At 38.0% G+C, this 20,344-nt stretch overlaps 1 protein-coding gene across 5 annotated transcripts; it reads right to left on the bottom strand.

The window, feature by feature from the left end:
• Positions 1-1,098: 1,098 nt before the first annotated feature.
• LOC103719208 (vacuolar cation/proton exchanger 3-like) lies at positions 1,099-20,149 on the bottom strand. Of its 5 annotated transcripts, XM_008808333.5 has the most exons (12): positions 19,801-20,149; positions 15,880-16,134; positions 15,367-15,434; positions 15,233-15,261; positions 14,897-15,093; positions 14,575-14,787; positions 9,660-9,794; positions 6,387-6,503; positions 6,248-6,301; positions 4,747-4,863; positions 2,143-2,236; positions 1,099-1,650 (listed from the first exon to the last, which is right to left on the bottom strand). In XM_008808333.5, the coding sequence occupies exons 2-12, from the start codon at positions 16,132-16,134 to the stop codon at positions 1,640-1,642; spliced, it is 1,290 nt and encodes a 429-aa protein (XP_008806555.1). In that variant the 5' UTR covers positions 19,801-20,149; the 3' UTR covers positions 1,099-1,639. The 5 variants fall into 5 exon arrangements, with proteins under 5 accessions (XP_008806555.1, XP_008806556.1, XP_088577671.1 ...); XM_008808334.5 differs by lacking the exon at positions 9,660-9,794; XM_088721545.1 differs by lacking the exon at positions 2,143-2,236 and having other exon boundaries at positions 19,801-20,138.
• Between the last annotated feature and the right edge of the window lie 195 nt (positions 20,150-20,344).

The raw sequence follows: 20,344 nt of genomic DNA, 5'->3' as shown, positions 1-20,344 counted from the left end.
AAGAAGAAATGGAGAAACCCTAGCTCTACGCCTCCACCGCTCTACACCTCTGCAAATCCCAACCAGTATCGGGCAACAACCAACTGGGTTTAAACAATAAAACCCATTCGGCAATCAGCCAATCACCCAAGGCCAAATGGAAATGGGCAAACCGCGATTCAGGCTACTCCTCGAGCTGGAAGTGGGCTCGGGTTTGGGCCGGGCCCGGGTCGAGCCAATGAGATACCCGAGCCCGACCCGAAATAGAAATGGGCTTAATTATTCAGCCCGAGCCGGCCTGAAATGCATTGGGCCTAGCCCATAGCTCGGCCCGCGGGCGGCCCGACCCGATGGGCTTCAGGCCGGCCCGAGCCCACTTCCAGCCCTACTCGGCACTCACAAATGTATGTATCTCACGAGTCGTCGGTTTTTCTTTTTATTTAGAAAAATATATTAAAGTCGGTTATATTGCTATTTTCTGAGCAAACGGTGACCCATACCCACACTCTTCCAAAAAAATATTTAAATCAAGATTCACCAATATGATATAAAATATTTTTAGCATACTGAGTATCAGTACATCATCCGTACCAAATATTAATACCAAACCGGTATAGTACATCTTATACCCCCTGGTATGGCGTAGATTTAGATAGCCATCCATGGATTTGGAGATGGAATCTTATTTTCCTAAAAAGAAACACAATTAAAAATATCATTTTGTAGCCCTCAGAGACCGGTGTCTCTTGTATCATTCTAGCATGTTCCATCTGAAGCAGATCCTGCACCAGGAACCTAGGTTGATCTCACTTGATAAAGATATAAGATTCAAATCTAAAGCAAACTGATAGCAGAAAATAATTTGATTTAGCACAAAAGCCTCTCATTCTAGAGATGCTAAGGGGTACATAAAGCAGAAACTACCCGTAATAACGAACTTGCAAAATGGATCTGTTTATCATTAAATTCAATTTGCATTAAATTCAAAAAAATTCATCCATAATGTAATAAGTTACGATCCATGCTGGTGCTTTCGAGATGATGCACCACAAGTCCAAGTTGCAGAAACAGCTCCATATAATGCATCACACGTCCAAGTTGCAGAAACACCACCATACGTCCGGAAAAATATGAATCAGGCCTTTTATTTTCAAAATGTTTTCCCAATAATGATGCCATCAAAACCATACCTCTATTCCTCTATTACATCCTTCGAATCACATCCATTATCAAAACAAGCTTGCTAATGAATTCTAATTTGACAAATCCTGTTCACACATTGTAGTGCCATGCACCATATTGCATTCGATAGAATTCATCACAAAATAACCACGATCTGATCTCATGGAGGCTATTTTCCATGGCCGAGAACTGAGGCCCCATCAAGAAAAAATCAAATCAAATGGCAGACTACAAACGCTTCCACCTCTCCACTTGCATTGCTATGACACAGCTAAAAAAGAAGCCTCCCTTAGCAATCAGAATATCAAGCCAACAAAACCATACGAGGTTATGGAGCTGTAGCAGTTGAGCAATCAAGGACCTTCTACAATTCCGTCATGCCTTCAGCTCATTATGGAAAACATGTTGCATTGCATGCTAGTTGGAATGTATCTTGTACTCTGTTGATACCGCGGAAGGCTACTTGGCATTTCAGCCATCAAACGTTACCTGTATGAAAAACAAACCAGTTCAAACAATCAAAAATTAATCAAGAATTAAGACTCATGATATTCATTTGATTGCTTAGACTGGTTTCCGGAAACTCCATAATACCACTGTCTAGACAAATATTAATGAATCACAGTGAGAAGAATAGGCAAAGAGGGTGGCAAAATCACATCATCGTCCAAATGTCCCTTTAGATAATATTATCCATATAACTCAGCATGTGTTAGAAAATTCAATTACGTTCACAAGTCAGAACCAGGTACCATGTGACCCCATCCTCATATTCTGAAAATTGTACATGAATCTATGGTAGAAACTTATTGACCAATGTCTAGATGTCTTTTAAATATGTTGCACAAGTTAAACCAATATACTTCACAAGATGTGATTCCCAGGCTGCTAGATGAATAAGGTTCTGTTAAGGCCATAGTATATCTAAAGAGGATATCTCTATATCCAGACAAGTTGGTCTGAGTTGTTTCCTTTACTTACTGTCTGCAGGATCAACATGCACAAAGAAACTGGCAGCAACAATTAAATAGCATAGAATAAGCATTAGCCCCTTGAAATAGTTTGCAGTTCCTTCCTGAAAAGGGGGGGAGAACAGTGATCAGAGAAATATAGAGAGATCAATTTGTTTCTAGTTTCTACAATGCAGCTACCTCAACTATTTTGCAAATTTTAAAGTGCAAACATAAATACCGGCAGTTCAAGACATTAATTAACTAAGAGCTCACTATTTTAAGGAGTGGACAATTTGGACCAGCATTAAATATGCAAAAAAAGGGGTAAAAAACACAGTAAGTTCAGTTTATGAATTTTTAAGACAAGTTGATATTGCAATATTGTTGAAGGATTCCAACAAACCACCACCAAATTGGTGGAACAGGGCATGTTAGCAATAATTATGGATGTACTCAAGGATATGCCCTTTGTTTTCTTTTTTCTTCTGTTCTTTGCCATTTTCCTTCTTATTCCAAAAGAAACATCTAAATGTTTCTCTTCCTCTTTTCTTTCATTCCAATTCTCTCTTGCTCTCAAAGTTCTCTATCTCTCTTTCCTCTTCCTTTTGCTTCTCTGCTCTTTTATTCAGATCCTTCCTTTTTATCTTTCTATTTTCCTTTCTCTCTTCATTTTCTTCTCTTTTCTTCTAGATGACTGGCTAGGCAGTCAGGGATCCCTATAGCCAAGGGATTGCCATGACAACTGCGAAGAAAAGAAAAACAACAGCAGTATGTCGAGCGATCTTGGCACTGCTTAATTTATTCACATGTCAAGGTCAAGACTGCATAAATTATAAGAGTCTGAAAACAGTGTAAATAATCAGAAAAGTCCAAAAATTCAATAGAACGATCTTGGCATTGCTTCAATTGTTCACATGTCAAGGTCAAGACTGCCTACAGTAGGACATTCAGAAAACTGGGTAAATTATCAGAAAAGTCCAAACAGCCAACACAAGGATCTTATCACCGCCTCATTTCACATGTCAAGATTAAGACTGCCTACATTAAAGAAGTCAGAAAACAGTGTAAATTATCAGAAAAGTCCAACCAGTCAACACAGGGAAAGGCATGAATTTGCCATAACTGGACTCGTGGTTGATAACTAACTCATCATAAATTGGAAATCAGCAAGGATGAAGGAAATGGGTACCATGCAGAGGATGTCAATCAAAATGAGGAAGGAAAAATTTACCCAGTAACTAGGACTGTCGAACAAGCGAGCTGTTATTGCGCAGCTTGTGTTCAGCTCCCATGACAATGAAATAAGTGACATGAGCTAGATTTTTGAGATAGAAAAATAAATGAACAGAACACAAGCTAGCTCAAATATATATTATAATTATAATTAAACAAAAGGACACATATATATGTAATATGTTAACTATAAATTAAAATATATTAATATAGTATTCAATATTGATGAGTTCTATTTTGAAGAGGAATAATTCTGTCACAAGATTATGATCTGGCACATAAAATCATAGCAGAAATCATCAAATGCCCTAAGGTTCCTCCCATCTCCATTTTCCCCTGGGTTTGATGTCTCTTCCTCTCAGACTCCCAAGCAATAACCTCTCCCCAAGTCCCAGCTCCACACCTCCCAAGGCCTCACTGCCAACCTTCGTCGACCATGGCCCTCTCTGTCTCCCTGCAACTCACTTGCCTTCCCCTACCTTAATCCTCTGCTCTACATCTATGCCGCTTGTCCTCCTCTCTCTAGTGGTCCTTTATAACTAATTACCATGTTGTCAGCCTTCCTCTCCGCCACACCACCACCATCACCTCCCTCACTTGAATCATCATGAAGGATAGAGATCAAGGGCTGCCATCTTTTCTAGGGTTTCTTCATTCCCAAGCTCCGATAATGACCAAAGCCCTCTCTTCAAGTCTTCTAGGTGATGATCTATTCTCTCTAAACTCAACAGCATCACCTCAACTCTAGCCTATTTCAGGCCTGATCTTTAATTTACTGAACTGACCTGGATCTAGCTTTAGCTACTTTGACTTGAGCTCAAGAAAAGTTCAAGCTCAGCATAACTTGTTTTTGAGCCAAGCTGAGTCCAGCTTGCTCATGTTCGGCTCATTCACAACCCTACCCATAAGCATACATCTCTGAATCCATTCTCAAAACTCTGACATAGACCAATCAGCGTAAACAAAATGACCTTCAATCTAGAATCCATTAATTACAGAACAATATTGTTTTTTTTAATTTCTTTAAGGTAAATAAATTTCATTAACTAAATGGCAAGTTACAAGCCTCAGAAAGCCTACTATGCTAAGTGCCTGCCCTATCATCCTCAAAAAATAGATTGCTGGTAAACTCCAATAGCCTTGGGTAGAAGAAGACAATTCCTCTTTGGGAAAGAAGAGCATCACTGGTCAAGCAAAACTTTCAGGGAAGATAATTCCAACAAATAAGAAAATAAAAAAGTTCAATCCCAATACAGATGCATGAGATCTAAAGTAGATGTTGTCTGCTCAAAACAAACAAGATAACATGTTTCAACAACAATAGTAAAAAATTTAAAGCTTAAGCAGCAAAATAAATGTAAATGTCTTCCAACAGAAATTTCAGAGTTTCAGAATGGACCTGTAGCATAAATGCCACAACCAGTACTGTTATAAAGAGAGTAGCGGTCTCAAATAGTTGAAAATTCAAGTCCATGTGCTTTCCCATTATCCAACCAACAACCACACAGAAAGGAATCTGCAATCACCAGCACCATGTGATATTTAACGACCATGAGACAAATAATTATCATATATAAACAGCTTATACACATGTCAGTTTCTTCTATTCTTGTAGTAACTGAAGATGCAGCAAAGTTCTATTACGTAATAGTTAAAAGTAACAGAGCATCCATGGGAGGTTGCTGCAGCCTGGATATGATGCAGGAGCTTCATTCAAATGGATAAACTTAGGATCTAGAATAATCCTATTGACCTTCAATAGTATCTGGATTGAATTAGGATTGAGCTTCTTATTAGAAGTCCTTGTAGCTCAGTGAAGTGGCTCTTTTAGAGGTTTAACCTCACCAAACCCATCTATATATTGACAAAGTTATACAGCTGTAAACATTTGGGCCAAGATAAGTGACAAGAAGGTGTTTTTGTAGTTTATTTAGTTAGCTCAAGATGGCCTAAGATCTAACCCATGTGAGTTAATGGTCCAGGGTACTATGAGGGTAAATATTGTCCATAAAACTAAATAATGCCAAACACAACTATGCATTGTAAAGCACATTATTGACTAGATAATGAAGATTATTTATTTGAAAAGTTCACTATATTTTTAATAATGCAGCCCCAATTATCTTAGTTGACTCCTGCATCAATACATAATCAGCAAAAGGCCAGATATATAGTCCCCTTCTTAACAAACAGATATTTTTTCTATTGAAAATATTATTGCTTTCGCTCCTTCACACCCACCTACCACAAGATAATTCTCAAATTCATCGATCAGAAGCAGCCTGAGTATAAACATCTTCTGTTTCCTATCCACTCTTGTACTTAATCAGCAACTTTCTTATTCCTGCCTCTCATTTCGTTGAAGCAAATTTAGCTTCTTCTCAGGTGTAGATAAAAAGATTGACAGAATGAGAGGAGAGGGGGGGATCGACAATGAAGCACCCCATTTAAGGGTGCAAGTTCATTAATCATTTTGAGCAATATTAGGCCATAGTCACCTGCCTGTATCTATTTCCTGTTTGATCAAAAAAATGATTATTTGCTCAATGATTATTGGGCCATACCTAAGCTTCTTCTTAAGTAGAGATAAAAAGATTGACGCAGTGGTGGGGGGGGGGGGGGGGGGGGGGGGGGGGGGGGATCAATAATGAAGCTCCCCATCAAGTAGTGCAAGTTCATTAGTTATTCTAAGCATATTACAGAAAAGTCCCCTGCCTGTATTTATTTCCTGGTCGATCAGAGAGAATTAAAAGTTAATTCATGATAGGAAGATGCAATTGAATGATATAAATCATTTCCTCTAGGGAAAGTTCCCAGGCCCTTCACTGCTTATAGACTAAGAAGAACTTATTCTAATACAGCACCATAATTTAAACCTGTAAAAATGTTCAGAGGATTACCACAAACATTGATATCTGTGTAGATGATCCAATTGCAACCCCCAGTGTTATGTCCTACAGTGAAAAAAGAATGAAGTAGATAGAGAAAACTAATATGCAATGACTTCAGTTGTATGAATATGCTTTTCAAAACACTTACAAGTTTATCCTTCATGGCAAACATAATTGCACTTGCATGCTCAGCAGCATTGCCAACAATAGGAAGCAAAATGACACTAATAAAAGCCACTGGCAGGTTCAATGAGTCGGATGCTCCCTGAAAGAGAACCAGACAAGACAGTAAGCTATTCATAGAATTATCATCATACTACAATCCTTAGCCAAAAGGGTATCATTCAAGAACTCTTCAGTATTTCTGGATGACCAATCTGTTGGATAGCAGCATGTTAAAAAAAAGTCTTTCTAAAAATCACTAATGGGTATGCAAAAGCATATTGGAATACATTGTCTACCATACAGAAATGAAGATTGACAATTTGACATTTTCCAAAAAAAATAATATAGTTTTTGGAAAGGTTAGATTTCTGATGGCTGAACTTATTTAGAAGCAATGCAATTAACTTTAGTACTATATCCGGAGAAAGGTTTTAAAATACAAACCAAAAACACCTAGAGTAACAGTTGCATTGACAATTGACACATTATCAACAAAATCTCAGCAATGACAAGATGCTTGGATAAGACAATTAAGCAACATCATGTCAGCTGCATCCAGCATATTTTCCATATATTTAAATGTAAAATTGACTGGAAATTTCAAGTTAGAGACAAAACATAACTGATAAGACAGATATGAAAATCTAGACCACTACGTGCAAACACCTAAGACATCCACTTTTATAGTCTCAGAAGCTCAAAGCAGGTATTAATGGAAATTAACTCTCAAATACATGCACCAATGTGAACACCACTATTGCCGGCCCCAACCTCAGATGGGAAAGATTGAAGGTTGACATAAGTTGATAGCCAGCTAATAAAAACATGTCAAACTATGATGAGATAGACCCAAATTTGATATGGGTGAATGTTAGGGTATCCCACATAACATCAGAAGTGTCCCCAAATAGGATTAATTGGCAAAAAAGATTCATAAAGCTGTCACTAAATAGTTGAGATACAGGACGAAGGTTATGCTTATGGTATACATGCAGCGATGTTAGCATCCAGCATGACCCTAGAGTCTCTTAACAACATCAAAAATGCAAGGTGTTCATGCCATAAAAAGCCTGGACAGACCAGCAAAAGAACTAGAAGGCTCTAACCATGGTTTGCCATACCGGCCGGTACGTACCGGTCCGGCCTGGGACCGGTACCGGATCAGCATGAAACCAGTACCGGTAGCTTATCGTTGGAGAACCGGTATAGGACCGTACGGAACCAGTACAGACCGGTACGGAACCGGTACAAACTGGTATGGAACCGGTATGGGATCAGCGTGGAATTCGGAACTGGTACGGATCGGTACCAGACCGGTCCGGGCCGCCACCGGTACCCGTACGGAGGACCTCGGCTCTAACCATGGTCAAAGGCATTTGTTGGTAGGAATAAGTGGCAAAACAAGATGTTTAGATCCACTGATAAAAGGTTTGTTATTTAACTCCATAGTTTATCATCGAAAGTACGATAAAGGAAGCACAATTGTTAATCAGAAGCCGGCAACTATATAGCTTGAGAATCTGGTTTTTTTATGGAGAAAATCTGAATTAATAATAAACAAAAATCTTTTAGCAATTAACAGTAGAGAGAATGCATGCGAGGATCAAAGAATTGTAAGTAATGTCCATGCCAGTTCTGGGCTGGCAAGGTACAACATTGTGCCAACAATCAATATAGAACAACATGAGCCAAATCCAAAAGTGACACCTGCAGACAGTAATATATGTTAGCAGAATCTTTTTTTCTTTCCTTGTAAAATAGGCCACTGTAGTTGTTAATATTGAACAAGACACATTTTTTTGATAAATCAAACAAGTTCAACTCATATCTTTGGGTCAAATTAAGCATACATGTTTTTAAGAACAACCTAAATGCACAACGTACATTGTTTCAAAAATATTGGACCCTAGACAAATACATGTTTACTATGAATATGATCCCAATGATCCAAAAGAAACATGATGTTTAAAATTGTAATCAACTGAAAATATAATTTGAATAATCAATATTTTACATGAAAGTATACTGTATTTAAGGGATGTCAAAACTAGTTATCAAATGACAATATCAAAACTTGAACCCAATTAGGCTATTTTTGGACTTATTAGATTTGGATGGGAAAAATGGGGGAAATGCTTTTCTTTGCCAAATTTGTTCTGTTCATTGTTATACAAGCATAAATCCATGAGTATAATCTTGAACTAGAATATATAGTTTCAGTGTTATAAAAGAAAAACCTAGCATTAGCATGTTAGGATATTAAAAAAATGAATATAAAAAAAACTCTTTGAATGTTGGATTGGCCCTTGACTACATAGTTCTCAACTTTGATCTCACAAATGCAATTCTTATAGCTTGCATAGTACTAAAGTATCTCTGGTAAAGGATTGGGAGGCAAAATATATAAAAAATAGGCAATACTAATGCAGCCCTAGGGTTAAGGCCTGTTCATGAGGGTTTATGAGCTTTTGTAGGTCTAGGTTGGTTTAGAGAACAGAGAAGACTGCTGTTCAACAAACTGTGTGCAGAAAGTTGCAATTTTCCAGTGGAATCAATAAACCAGTGGCTACAGTGGCTTTACATTAGGTTTATAATTTAGAAGGGGATATATTAGGTTCATATTTTAAAACATGTTTGTAGCGGAAAAAATAGCATTCCAAAATTTCAGCACAAAGAAAATAAAAAAATTCATCAGAACTGACATTCAGATCAAATATGGCCTCTAGCATGTGCATGAAAAAGAAATGAAATGTTAATTAATGGTTCCATTACTTATCATGCAAATCAGTCATAAACAGCAAAAAAAAGCAGTATACAGCAGGTTTATCATGAATCAGTCATAAGCAGCCAAAAAAATCAGATTCCAGCAGGTACTAAAGTGTACACAAAGAAAAGGGATGAGAAGAGGAAAAGAAGCATAAGCATGTGTGTCAAAGAGAGAAGGGGGGAGGGAGAGAGAGAGAGAGAACCAAAAAACCCACAAAATCTTCCAAAAACCTAAAAATATAAGGCATATGGCTCCCCCTTTATAGACCCTAAGCCCCTCTTCAAACAAATCACCAAACAATTCCTGACTTGTACAATTCATTTCAATAAACAATTCAACTGTTAGATTGAGATATAGAAAAATCTCCTCTCTCCGATTTATTTTTCAATATTAGAACTACAAAGAGATATTTCTAAAACCTAAAAATAGAGATAACAGCACAAATAAGAAACAGATAAAAGGAAAAAAAAGAACTGAACAATTTGTTACCTCTATGGCATTAACAAGGTATTCAGAAAGAACAGAAACCCAAATGGTCAAAACAGCAAGCCATGAGATTGCTTCCCATTGGCCTAACTCTGGAAGTTCCACTACATCAGAATCATCCTCGTTCTGCCTCTCTTCCTATCATACCCACTAATTATTGAAATGTACAATAATTATATAACAAACAAAAATATCAAGACTAACAAAAGCTACATGCATGGATAAACACGAACTTAGCTATATCACGTCATCGACACTGAAAAATAGAATTGCATAATGCTGCTCTGGACTGGTCTTCTATGAAAACATCTTCACTATAAAACATGATATCACAAATTATCTATCTGATAAGAAAACAGAAAGTGCCTAAAAAGGAGGAGGCTTTTAAAAGAAATTGAAGTCTAGTCTAGTCCTTAAAAGAGGAACTATAGCAATCAGAATACGGAACAAGCTCCGGAATGGTGTGAGAGAGGGAAGCAAGAAAGGCTCCTTTTATTAGAATCTTGAACAGTGATTCATGCATCAACAGGAAAGAATTGCATGCAAAAGGAAATGAAATTACTACATTATTAGGGAAATGTTTTACTCAGTGACAGAAATGAAGTTAGTAAAGAATCAGTTTTAAGCTAGCAATGCATTTCTATAGAAAAATGAAATATAGCAGTTCTGAAAACAGGAGTCTTGATACACTGGAACTCTATAACGAACACAAATAATAACAATTAAAGATGATACTCAGAAGAACATTACAACTTCAGATCTCTCAAGAAGTGACTGTTAACAATAATCATAACTAAAAATCCCTATCTCTATCATTTGGGTTTGGCATTTTGACATTCTCGATAATCTTATTAAGTAAACAAGTCTGATACAACATAAAAATATTAAGAAAGAAAGGCAACTGGCTCTCAACAAAATTTAGAATTGTTTATGTAGATGATAGAACCAAAGTCAACTTCAGACATACATGGACATGCTTCAGTCTGCATGAATCTTTTTTCTTATTCCTCTGCTGTCTCTTGTAAATAAACTTACTGAGCATAGCAACTGATAGATCATTGATGATTTATGATTAACAACCAAGAAGAATTTTTGTGTCTAGAGAAACATGTACACAGGATCCTATAAGGAGCACCAATTGGTTTTGTGATATATTAAGAAAACATATTAATATTTACATGGTAAGTAGGAAAAGGTAGGTCAACTAACTAAAGTCTTCACAAATAGTTCTTGGGTCATCATTTACAATAACTATTCAGTTAGAGCGATAAATCTCTTCCTTGAAAGACAGTGTATTGTCAGGAAGGAAAATAGTGTTGCTTGTGTAAATAATTATCCAAAATGATCATCACCAATGACTTGTCCTGCCAAACAGGAGGAAATTATGGTGCATCACTGTCGGCAGAGAAGGTTTCAACAAAGGAAATGGAAAAATTTCTATGACCAGCTGTCTATCTATTGTCAATTTGTAAGGAATTCCACCTAGGTGGGTTTGGGCAGGAGAAGGAAAAATTAGGAAACCTAAAAGAACAGTTAACATGTATGAGGATATAGTTTATCAATTAAACAGTTCAAGCCAAGGTAGGCCAAACCGAACCGAACCTCCCGGTTCGGCCCGTACCGAGCTGATCCGGTGGAAAACCAGGTTGGTTCATTCATTAAAATTGGTTTCGGCCTCAAACCGGTCGGAACGGATTCCGAACTGACCGAAACTAGTCAAAAAAGGCCCGAACCGGCAGAATCAGCCGGTTCCGTTCGAACTCAGTGTGAACCGACCCGGTTTGGAACCGAGCCCCCTCCCTCTTTCCTTCTTTTGTTAAAAGGTGTTGGGAAGGCCATGTTTCCTTTAGTGTCTTAAGGCCTAAACGGCTCCTCCTTCCTCTCAATTTGCGAAATCACACTGATTCAGCGTGATTGAAGAAAAATACAAGCTCAAATAAAGTGTGCTTCCTCTCTCCTATCTCATTCCCTCTATTTTTTGGGGAGAGGGGCTTGAAAAAATAGCTCGAAATTTGCAAAATGAAAAAAGATCATGCCAAAATTTTTGATTTGGACTTAATTTTATTATATGTTGTAGATCTATGAATGATCTACATGATGACATAAAAAATTTTAATTTTTGGATTATATATAATTTATAAAAATTAAAAATATATATTTGAATTAAAATAAAATATATATATATATATATATTAATAAATAAAATTCAAAAAAAATATAAAATTAGAAACGTATGTAGAGACATACAAGGTACTCTTCCAGACGGTCTTCTCAAATGGTTGTGAGCGCAATTGGTCAATTTTCGTCCTCATCCACAACAAGCACAAGAACCGTGTGACACTGAAGCGCCTCAACAAATTTATATATATTCACTACAATCTGAGGTTGAGGATGAAGTGCATTTAGGAGAAAGTGGAAATAAAGTATACAGATCTAATCAATAGTGCTTTCGTTGATGATGAGAATAATCCTATGATCGGATGGCTCGCGGACCAGCAGCAGGAGCTGGAGCTTGATTGATGAGGATCAGCTCCACGACCAGCCAGTTTCGTAACCAGCGAGGCCAGGGTCGATGCAGGGCAATGGGTAGAGAGCAATATTCCACGCATCCTTCCAGCTGATCAACCCCAACCATAAGGGAGCCGATCACCACATAACTCTTTACCCGAGACATTCTCTCAGAGATATGATAGAGAGATGCTTAGACAAGGCTACTACGCTATTCAGTTGACTCGGTCAGGAGGGCGACAAACATCCTTCCAATATAGCCAGGCAGAGAGGGGCACGAAGAGTAAGCAGGCAGAGAGGGGCACGAAGGATAAGCAGGCAAAGAGGGGCACAAAGGATAAGCAGGCAGCGAGTGGCACGAAGAGTAAGCAGACAGCGAATGGCACGAAGGATAAGCAGGCAGTGAGTGGCACGAAGGATAAGCAGGCAGCGAGTGGCACGAATGGTAAGCAAACAGCGAGTGGCACAAAGGGTAAACAGACGGCTGCCAGCACACAAACAAAAATAATAAAAGGCACCTGCAGCCCCAATGGAGAGTGTGGAGGAGGAGCCAGTTCACTCAGATTCAGAGATCAGGAGCAGTAGTTTTGGTAGTCCTGGATCTACTGGCCAAAGAGTGGAGGACATGAGACTGCCGTTTATGAAGCGCGACCGTAGGGTGGTCTTCGATTCACCAATGAGTCTCAGTTTACGTATGCTACATAGGATAGAGATCACGATGTACGATCTGTTAGAGCCCGCAAGAATCTGATTGCATATAGGAGTGGATTTCTCAAGGTTATTTAGGAGGACACGCAGCTGCAGATGACCTCGCACGCAGAGAAGAACCTATAGACGTATCAAGTTCCAAGTCATATACTGGATCCTATTACCCGCAGCCACATGCAACCTATGACTTATACGGATACGGATATGGTACGTCTAAAAAATCTTCCGGTGACTACTATTTTACAGAGTCCGGAGCATCTTACGAATCGAATTTTGCTACCGGCTTATTTGGCTGGGCTCCTTCACAATCATTTTATCAACCATTTTATCTACCATTTTATCAACCAGAGGATACCTCTCAGAGCCAGAGCTTCAATGAGAGATCCGAGAGTGCTTATAACTCGGAGCGCGTTTCTTATGGGATGAACATACAAGACTACAACGCCGCTTAGTTAGAGGGGTAGGCTGATATACCTCCTGACTATCCTAATAATTCGGATATCTACGAGAGATATTGCTACTCGACGAGATTTTAAATATCGGTAATTTTAAATATCGGTATGTATGTTGTACTTTAAATATATGTAATTGATTGTATTATTTTATATTTTTCACCTCACTACTTGATTTAAGGATATTTCATGTTGCTTTTTATAGCATGCAATATCTTACCAATCATTTTATATTTTGTATCATTTAAAACAACAATATGCATCATTTAGGTTAAACCGGGATCATAGAAACATTAAAAAAAAAATATCAAATTAGACTTAAAATCATTGAAAAAGTTGAAAAAGATTGATTACCAATTAATTAAACTTGAAAAACTCAAAAAAAATTGGGTGTGCTGGTATGGAACCAGTATGCCCAAGCATACCGTGTCGGTCGGTACCGTACTAACCCGTCTGCCAACCAGCATGGGTCCTGGTACCGGTTCGTGGACCTTAGTTCAAGAAAATGCAGCAAGATAGCAACCCTCCAAGTTATTCCATGCTTGGAGAAAGAATCTAACAAAGAGGGAACTAGGCAAGAACTGACTTATTGTCTAACAGTCAAGCCTAAACAAGGCTGCAGATGTGTGTCAGCAGAGAACATGCCACTTCGAAGGGGTTCTCATTGCCTTTTTCATTTTATCAATTCAATTTGGTACAGAATCAGGTTCGGTATGAAAATTCCAGCAGCTTTGGATTAGCTAAAGTATGCTTGCCTCACCTTGGTGGAAATAAGACTATCAGTTCATAAGTAGAGCCAAAGAAAACTGACTAGAAACCATAGCCTAAAATATCAGGCCAAGCACATGTAGTGGTGTCATAATAATGTGTTTTCAATCCAATTTATCCAAACTCTGGAATCATTAAGGCAAGGTTGAATTTTTATTGGGTGAAAGAAAACAATTCTACATTAGTATGCATTCTCTGGCAATTACATAATTAAATAGAATATTTGTACAAGTTATTAATTGGTAGTCAATATTTTCACATGTTCCTCTCATGTAAAATATGTATTTTTATTCCTATGCTAATTCTCAAACCACATCAGCTGGAGGCATGGACCAAACCGAAATAGGATTTTATTTTCAAAGGACCAAAGAGAAAATTTAAGCTGACCCGAGAATAGTAGTGGTCACCAGTGGATCTGTACAGTTATTCTGATATAAATGGTAATTCAATTCAAAGCTTCCAAGTTTGGTCAGATAACTTACTTCATCAATTGGATTGTAAAGATTGTGGTGGCTCTTCAGTTGGAAAACAAGGTAGCTAGCATAAGCTACAAGCATCACACAACTGCTAAACCTTGAAAGAGAAACTTCTGACTTTCCATATTGCACCTCTGAGTGTGTAAAGTGAAGAACAGCTGGAAATGTTAGACCCATTACAGCCATCAGCAGCAATCCTGAATTTACGACCGCAGCTGCCTGTCATAGATGAATGCTGCCTTTTAATTGTATTTATATATCAGACATCAAACAAGAAGGACCTGCTTTAAAAATCGAACTAAAACTGCATTCATATTAAAATGTTTACCTTGTTGAAGACTTGATCTTTCTTGGAATGAACCATCCCGCCACAGAAGAAAGCACAACCTAGAACTAAAAGCATATTTGATAATATAGAGCCTAGCAATGATTGCTGGACTACACGAATCATTCCATTTTTCAATGCATAAATCGCTATTATCATCTCTGTTGCATTTCCAAATGTAGCATTTAGAAGTCCCCCAACTGCAATTGCCATAATGCATACATCATTGACATGCTACTGAAATATGGCTGCAGGTAGATAGGCTCTAAAAAGCAGAGTGTCTAGTCTACCACTTAAAACTGTATGAGCCATTTAAAGACAAGACAGCCCAAGGTGTACCTGTGGGTCCAGTGTAGAATGCAAGCTGTCTGCACGATAAGAATGGTGGCATGTCAAAGGGCAAATTGATGAAGTAACAATGGACAAGTCTCCCAAAATAAAAGAAACAATTCCATGCAAACAACGAGACTTACTCAGTTGCATAGCCCAACCGCTCAGCTAATGGAGTTATTCCTATCAAACTGAAGAAAAAAACCAAGCCCTGCAATGTAGTATTATTATAATAATAATAACAATATAAAAATAAAAGATGCAAACATTATAGGGTAAACTTTTCAATGTTTTTACCCTAGAAAAGGGGGGGAGGGAGACACATCATGAATAGTTTCCATCAGTCATTATAAAAGCGAATGTCCTGTGAAATATGTAATTTGCATCCTCCAAAAGTGACTATGCAATCACGACGCACCAACAAACAGATCAACTGATAATGAACCTAAAAGATTTTCAATGATTGGACCCACAAATAATGACAGATTGAGCACATCAAGTGACCTGGGTGGCTATAGATGCAAGTGTACTAGTTTATTTCTCAGATATAGATCTTCATTCCATATTACTAATAAAGATATGAATGGGGAAAGAATGGTAGAAGACTCAAGATATTTTGGTAGTCCAGGACAACTATAAAATAGTAGTGCACTCACATGATTTTTGGAAAGATAATGGAGAATGATTGACATGGGTCCAAATGGTAGCAACATGTTGATCTTCGCTGTGAATATAACAACTTTGATACTTTTCCACAGTCGTTCAAGTATTCTTGAAAAGATCCATGATTTAGCAACATTTGAAAGTGATGCATTATCAGGTATCTCTACAGTGGGCGTCTTCTTTGCAGACTGTGATGAACTGACAAGAGTCTCCATCTCAATTTCCAAGTCTTCCCTTTCAGATCCCATCTGCATATCAAGACAACATAAATACAGTTAATTAATAAGAAAAAAAAAGTGCTCAAGAAACTAAACCTATCTTCATGATTTTGAATGTGGTATCTTTTTTCAGAAAATAACAGTGGGAACACCACTTTTGTGGGTTCAAACCCAGAACCTCTCCCCAACACATGTTTTAAGGAGCAACGCGCCGGTCACCAGACCACAACTCCTGTCTATGCTTAAAGACAGACTCAGAAGGGGGAAAGGCTTACTAACCAACTGAAGCACCACATTAAACTCAAACAAAATCAGTCATTAATATTGATGCATCATCAAAGATATGCACCTAAAATATAAATAAATACATGCCTACTTGAGTAGATGCATTATGTTTGCAACAACCAATTATAGAAGTGTACATCATGTCAGTTACATGCTTAATGAGATACTTTTATATGTCAGCAGATCTTTGTAGCATCCCACTTAATTAGGTTTTCATCTCAGCCAAAATGCTTGCAACAGCTCTTTCTGTTTCAGCCAATGTAGTTCAAGTATCACTATATATCATCTAAAACATTATCAATATAGTAGATGATAATTTTAATATATTTTCCCTATTTGTTACCCAGCTATGCAGATTGGGCTTTTCGAAAACTTAAATACAATACAGACGAATAAAAACTTGATAGGCGAATATTAATTTCAGCAACTAACTAATAAATAAATATGCAAAAAATAAATGCAAACAAATCAAATAACACAAGCACGCAAAATTTATAGTGGTTCGGTGCCAACCCTGCACCTACGTCCACTCCCTAAGACATCTTTCTTAGAAATTTTCACTATAATTTCTTCAGGATTACAGTTCGATTGTTTTACCCGGGCTCAGAATCAACCTAGTTGATTTTTACAGATAACCAAACAAAACCAACACCGAGTCTATCCCTAAGTTCAACACAATCCAGTTCAAGGTTTGGATGGACCTTTTTCTAAGTTTCAGTCTCTGAAACTTGCAACAACAGAGTATAGAAGGTAATGTGCAAACATAATAAAGTACAGCTCTTGAATAATAAATACAAAGTGATAAATGGAGCTTGACTCAGTTGGTTGGCTTTGATCGATCTTGAATACACTTTACCAACTCTCAGTTGAAGAGGATATGATATTTCAACTCTTAGTATATACTCTTACGTATTTTTCTCTTTAAAGCTCTCTTCTTTTTTATTTCTCTTTCTTGCTCTTGTTTTTTTTTTTGGTACTTCTATTTTTTTTTTGGGTGCTCCCATGCATTTATACCATTTGGAAGTAGCACTCTTCTAACCATTAGACAGGTTAAAAAAGTCGTTGTGAGATGAAAACAACCATTCTGATTTACAGAAAAACTAGTCGTTACTGTTGTCAAGCACAGAGGGATCGACTCGACATTTTCATGAGTCAACTAGTAATATCCAGAAGTCGGCTCATGATCTTCAGGGGACAACTCAAACTTGTTGTTTTTGTTGCGCTGTGTCTTTCTTCTGCAATAATTGTGGAGTCAACTCTCTCAATTCAGGGGTCGACTCATCTAGTGACAGGGGTCGACTTGATGTTTTCAGGGTCGACTCTTCAATTAACTGAGTTTGACTGCTATTTGTCTTTCCACTGTGGTCGTTTAGAAGTCGTCTTGCTTGTTCTGGGGTCGACTCTTGTTAGACTAGAGTCGGCTCATGTTTCTTATGGGTTAACTCATCAACGTGATAAAATTTTCAGCTCTCTAATCTTTTTTTTGTAGCTATTCAGAGGTCGACTCGCTTGTTTCTAGGGTTGACTCGTATTAATTGGAGTTGGCTCATGTTTTTCATAGGTCGACACGCCAATACAATGAATTTCATAGCTTTCTGTCTATCTTCTAAAATTGTTTTGGGGTCGACTCATGATCTGCTAGAGTCGACTCGTGAAAGTGTATCAGTCAGTGACAGTGTGCCCGAGTCGACTCATTGCTAGCTGAGGGTCAACTCTTGAGATAGCGCAAAATGAAATTCTCTGTATTTGCATGCAAGCTTCCAAAGATTGCTTCAAGGCCTTTTTGGAGTTGTATTTCTTGGTGTAAAGCTTCAGATAAATGATCTTAATTAGACAAATACTGGAGGCTTTCTTCTTGACTTTCTAAAATCAATCGAATATACTCAAGGCAATAGATTAGTGATATTTTTACTCAATTATTTTGCATCATCAAAATCGACCCTTTAGGATCAATACTATCAATTTTCAATACTTAATATTAAATTAATATGTAAAAAGCCTTTTTTACTAATATTGGCTGACATTTTAATGCATCAGTCATTTTATATTAGTTGAGGATACATCCAAACATCTTGATTATTAAAATATCTCACAAAAAAAAAAAATAAACATTCCATATTGACCAAGATAAACCAAATCTAGGTTTATATCAGTATGAACCAGTCATTGATATTGTCAACATCTAGGAGCCAAAACCTTGGTTCGAATTCTTGAACTGAATGACTCTGGTCCCATGTAAAACAAGGAGAGCAATACCACTTTGCTTTATGAAAACAAGGCAAGAATTGATGCAATGACATGCTTGTAACCATGGCACTAGAAAACTTGTGTTTCATAGGAGTGTGGTTCATGGTTGTGAGCGAATGGATATAAAGGAAGAGAGATGCTCACATTGTCTTGGTTCTAATGCTTGTTGTGTTAGATACTAGATGTTCTTTTGCAATTCTAGGAGTGCTTTTCTTGTCTTGGTATGTCTTCTCTATAATTCCTTGTGTTAATCTCTCTTTTGTGATTCTCCTAGGCTGGAGAAGCATGGAGAAGAGTTGTTTGGTGGTAAAGATAACCCTTATAAGCTGCATACATTTTTCAGTTAAATCTCTCACTTCCCCCTACAGACATAGCCAACAACCAACGATGCAAATCGCTATATAACAACCCAGGACCTCACCCAAAAAGACTACCGGAAAGATATTATTTAGATTTCTTCGTCCTGTATAAATACACAAGATCTACCTAGTGCATAGCCGATGTGAGACTAAACACAATCCCGCACAGGTCCTCACATGCTATGCCTCTTATTATGTGTTATTTTCATTTATTTTCCCTCATTCTTTTGTGGTGTGAAAAATGTTTTGTCATCCAATCTACAGAGTGTACCACAAACTTAACCGTACAAGATCATTGTCTCTTCAACCATCAAATTATCTACCATTAGAAATAAAGGAAGATGGTCGCGGTAGTAGAGAATCCTTCCTCCGAGCTTCAGTCCTGGCTTTAACCCAAAGACACAATTAGGTTGAATTGAAACTTAACCAACAAAAGGTGATATACAATAGATTCCTCAGCGCACAGCACAACTTCCAGACCGCGGTTCCAATAGAAGATTCAGTTATAAAACACATGCGACACCATAACTTTTTGCAGAACAAGAAACGCTTGGCATCCAAAACCATTCATGAGAAACTAGCGACGCAAATGTCTCATCTAACAATGCATGAACAGAAACAGAAATTGAATCAAACTTCACGTAATTCAGACTCATCGGCAGCAAAAGAAATCACCAATTGCCGATGTAGTAGCCAGACAGCATATCCTCAGCATCCAAGAGAAGAATACATGACACAGATCCAAAAAGTCCTAACACAAGAAAACTTGAAGAATCATGAGAAGATCGAAAGCATCGAATCTTACCAAAAATCTGTCCTCTTTCCCTCCCTTACGGTCTACTAAAACCGAAAAACCGACAGGAAGGGGTTGCAATCCGCAGAGCGACTCGGGATCCCTCCACTCCGACAATGATCCTCACCAAATCCGACATCAAGTTCTCCACGCGAAGGAAGAGAAGCGACGCAATGAGTGAGACGAAGGGGGCGACGAAAGATATCGAAGGGGACAGCCCAGCCGGCCGGGCTGTTGAGCTTGAGAGAGACAGCAAAGGAAAAGGTCGCGCGTTTTATTTCTCTTTGCAACAAAATTCTCCGCTCCGGCGAGGAGAACAGGAGAAAAAGGAAATTTATAGGTTTGAAGGAGGGGGGGAGTTGGAGGACCGCTTTCCTCATCGAGGAAACTTCGTGGAAGGTGGTCGGACCCCAAAAAAAAGATAAATTATTTTCCCACCGAGACCGAGCCACAGGGTGAGTCGGGCCGAGTTGCCGAGTGCGGCGCGCGACGGAACGCTCACAAATATTGCTTGCTGGCGTGGCGTGGGCAAAGGGAAAATGATGCTGGAGAAGTC

Source organism: Phoenix dactylifera, chromosome 5, assembly GCF_051530095.1.
Source record: "Phoenix dactylifera cultivar Ajwa chromosome 5, Ajwa_hap1_PhDact_Kaust_v1.1, whole genome shotgun sequence".
Classification (NCBI taxonomy): domain Eukaryota; kingdom Viridiplantae; phylum Streptophyta; class Magnoliopsida; order Arecales; family Arecaceae; genus Phoenix; species Phoenix dactylifera.
Note: the sequence above shows the minus strand (reverse complement) of the source record. Positions and strands in the feature narration are given on the sequence as shown.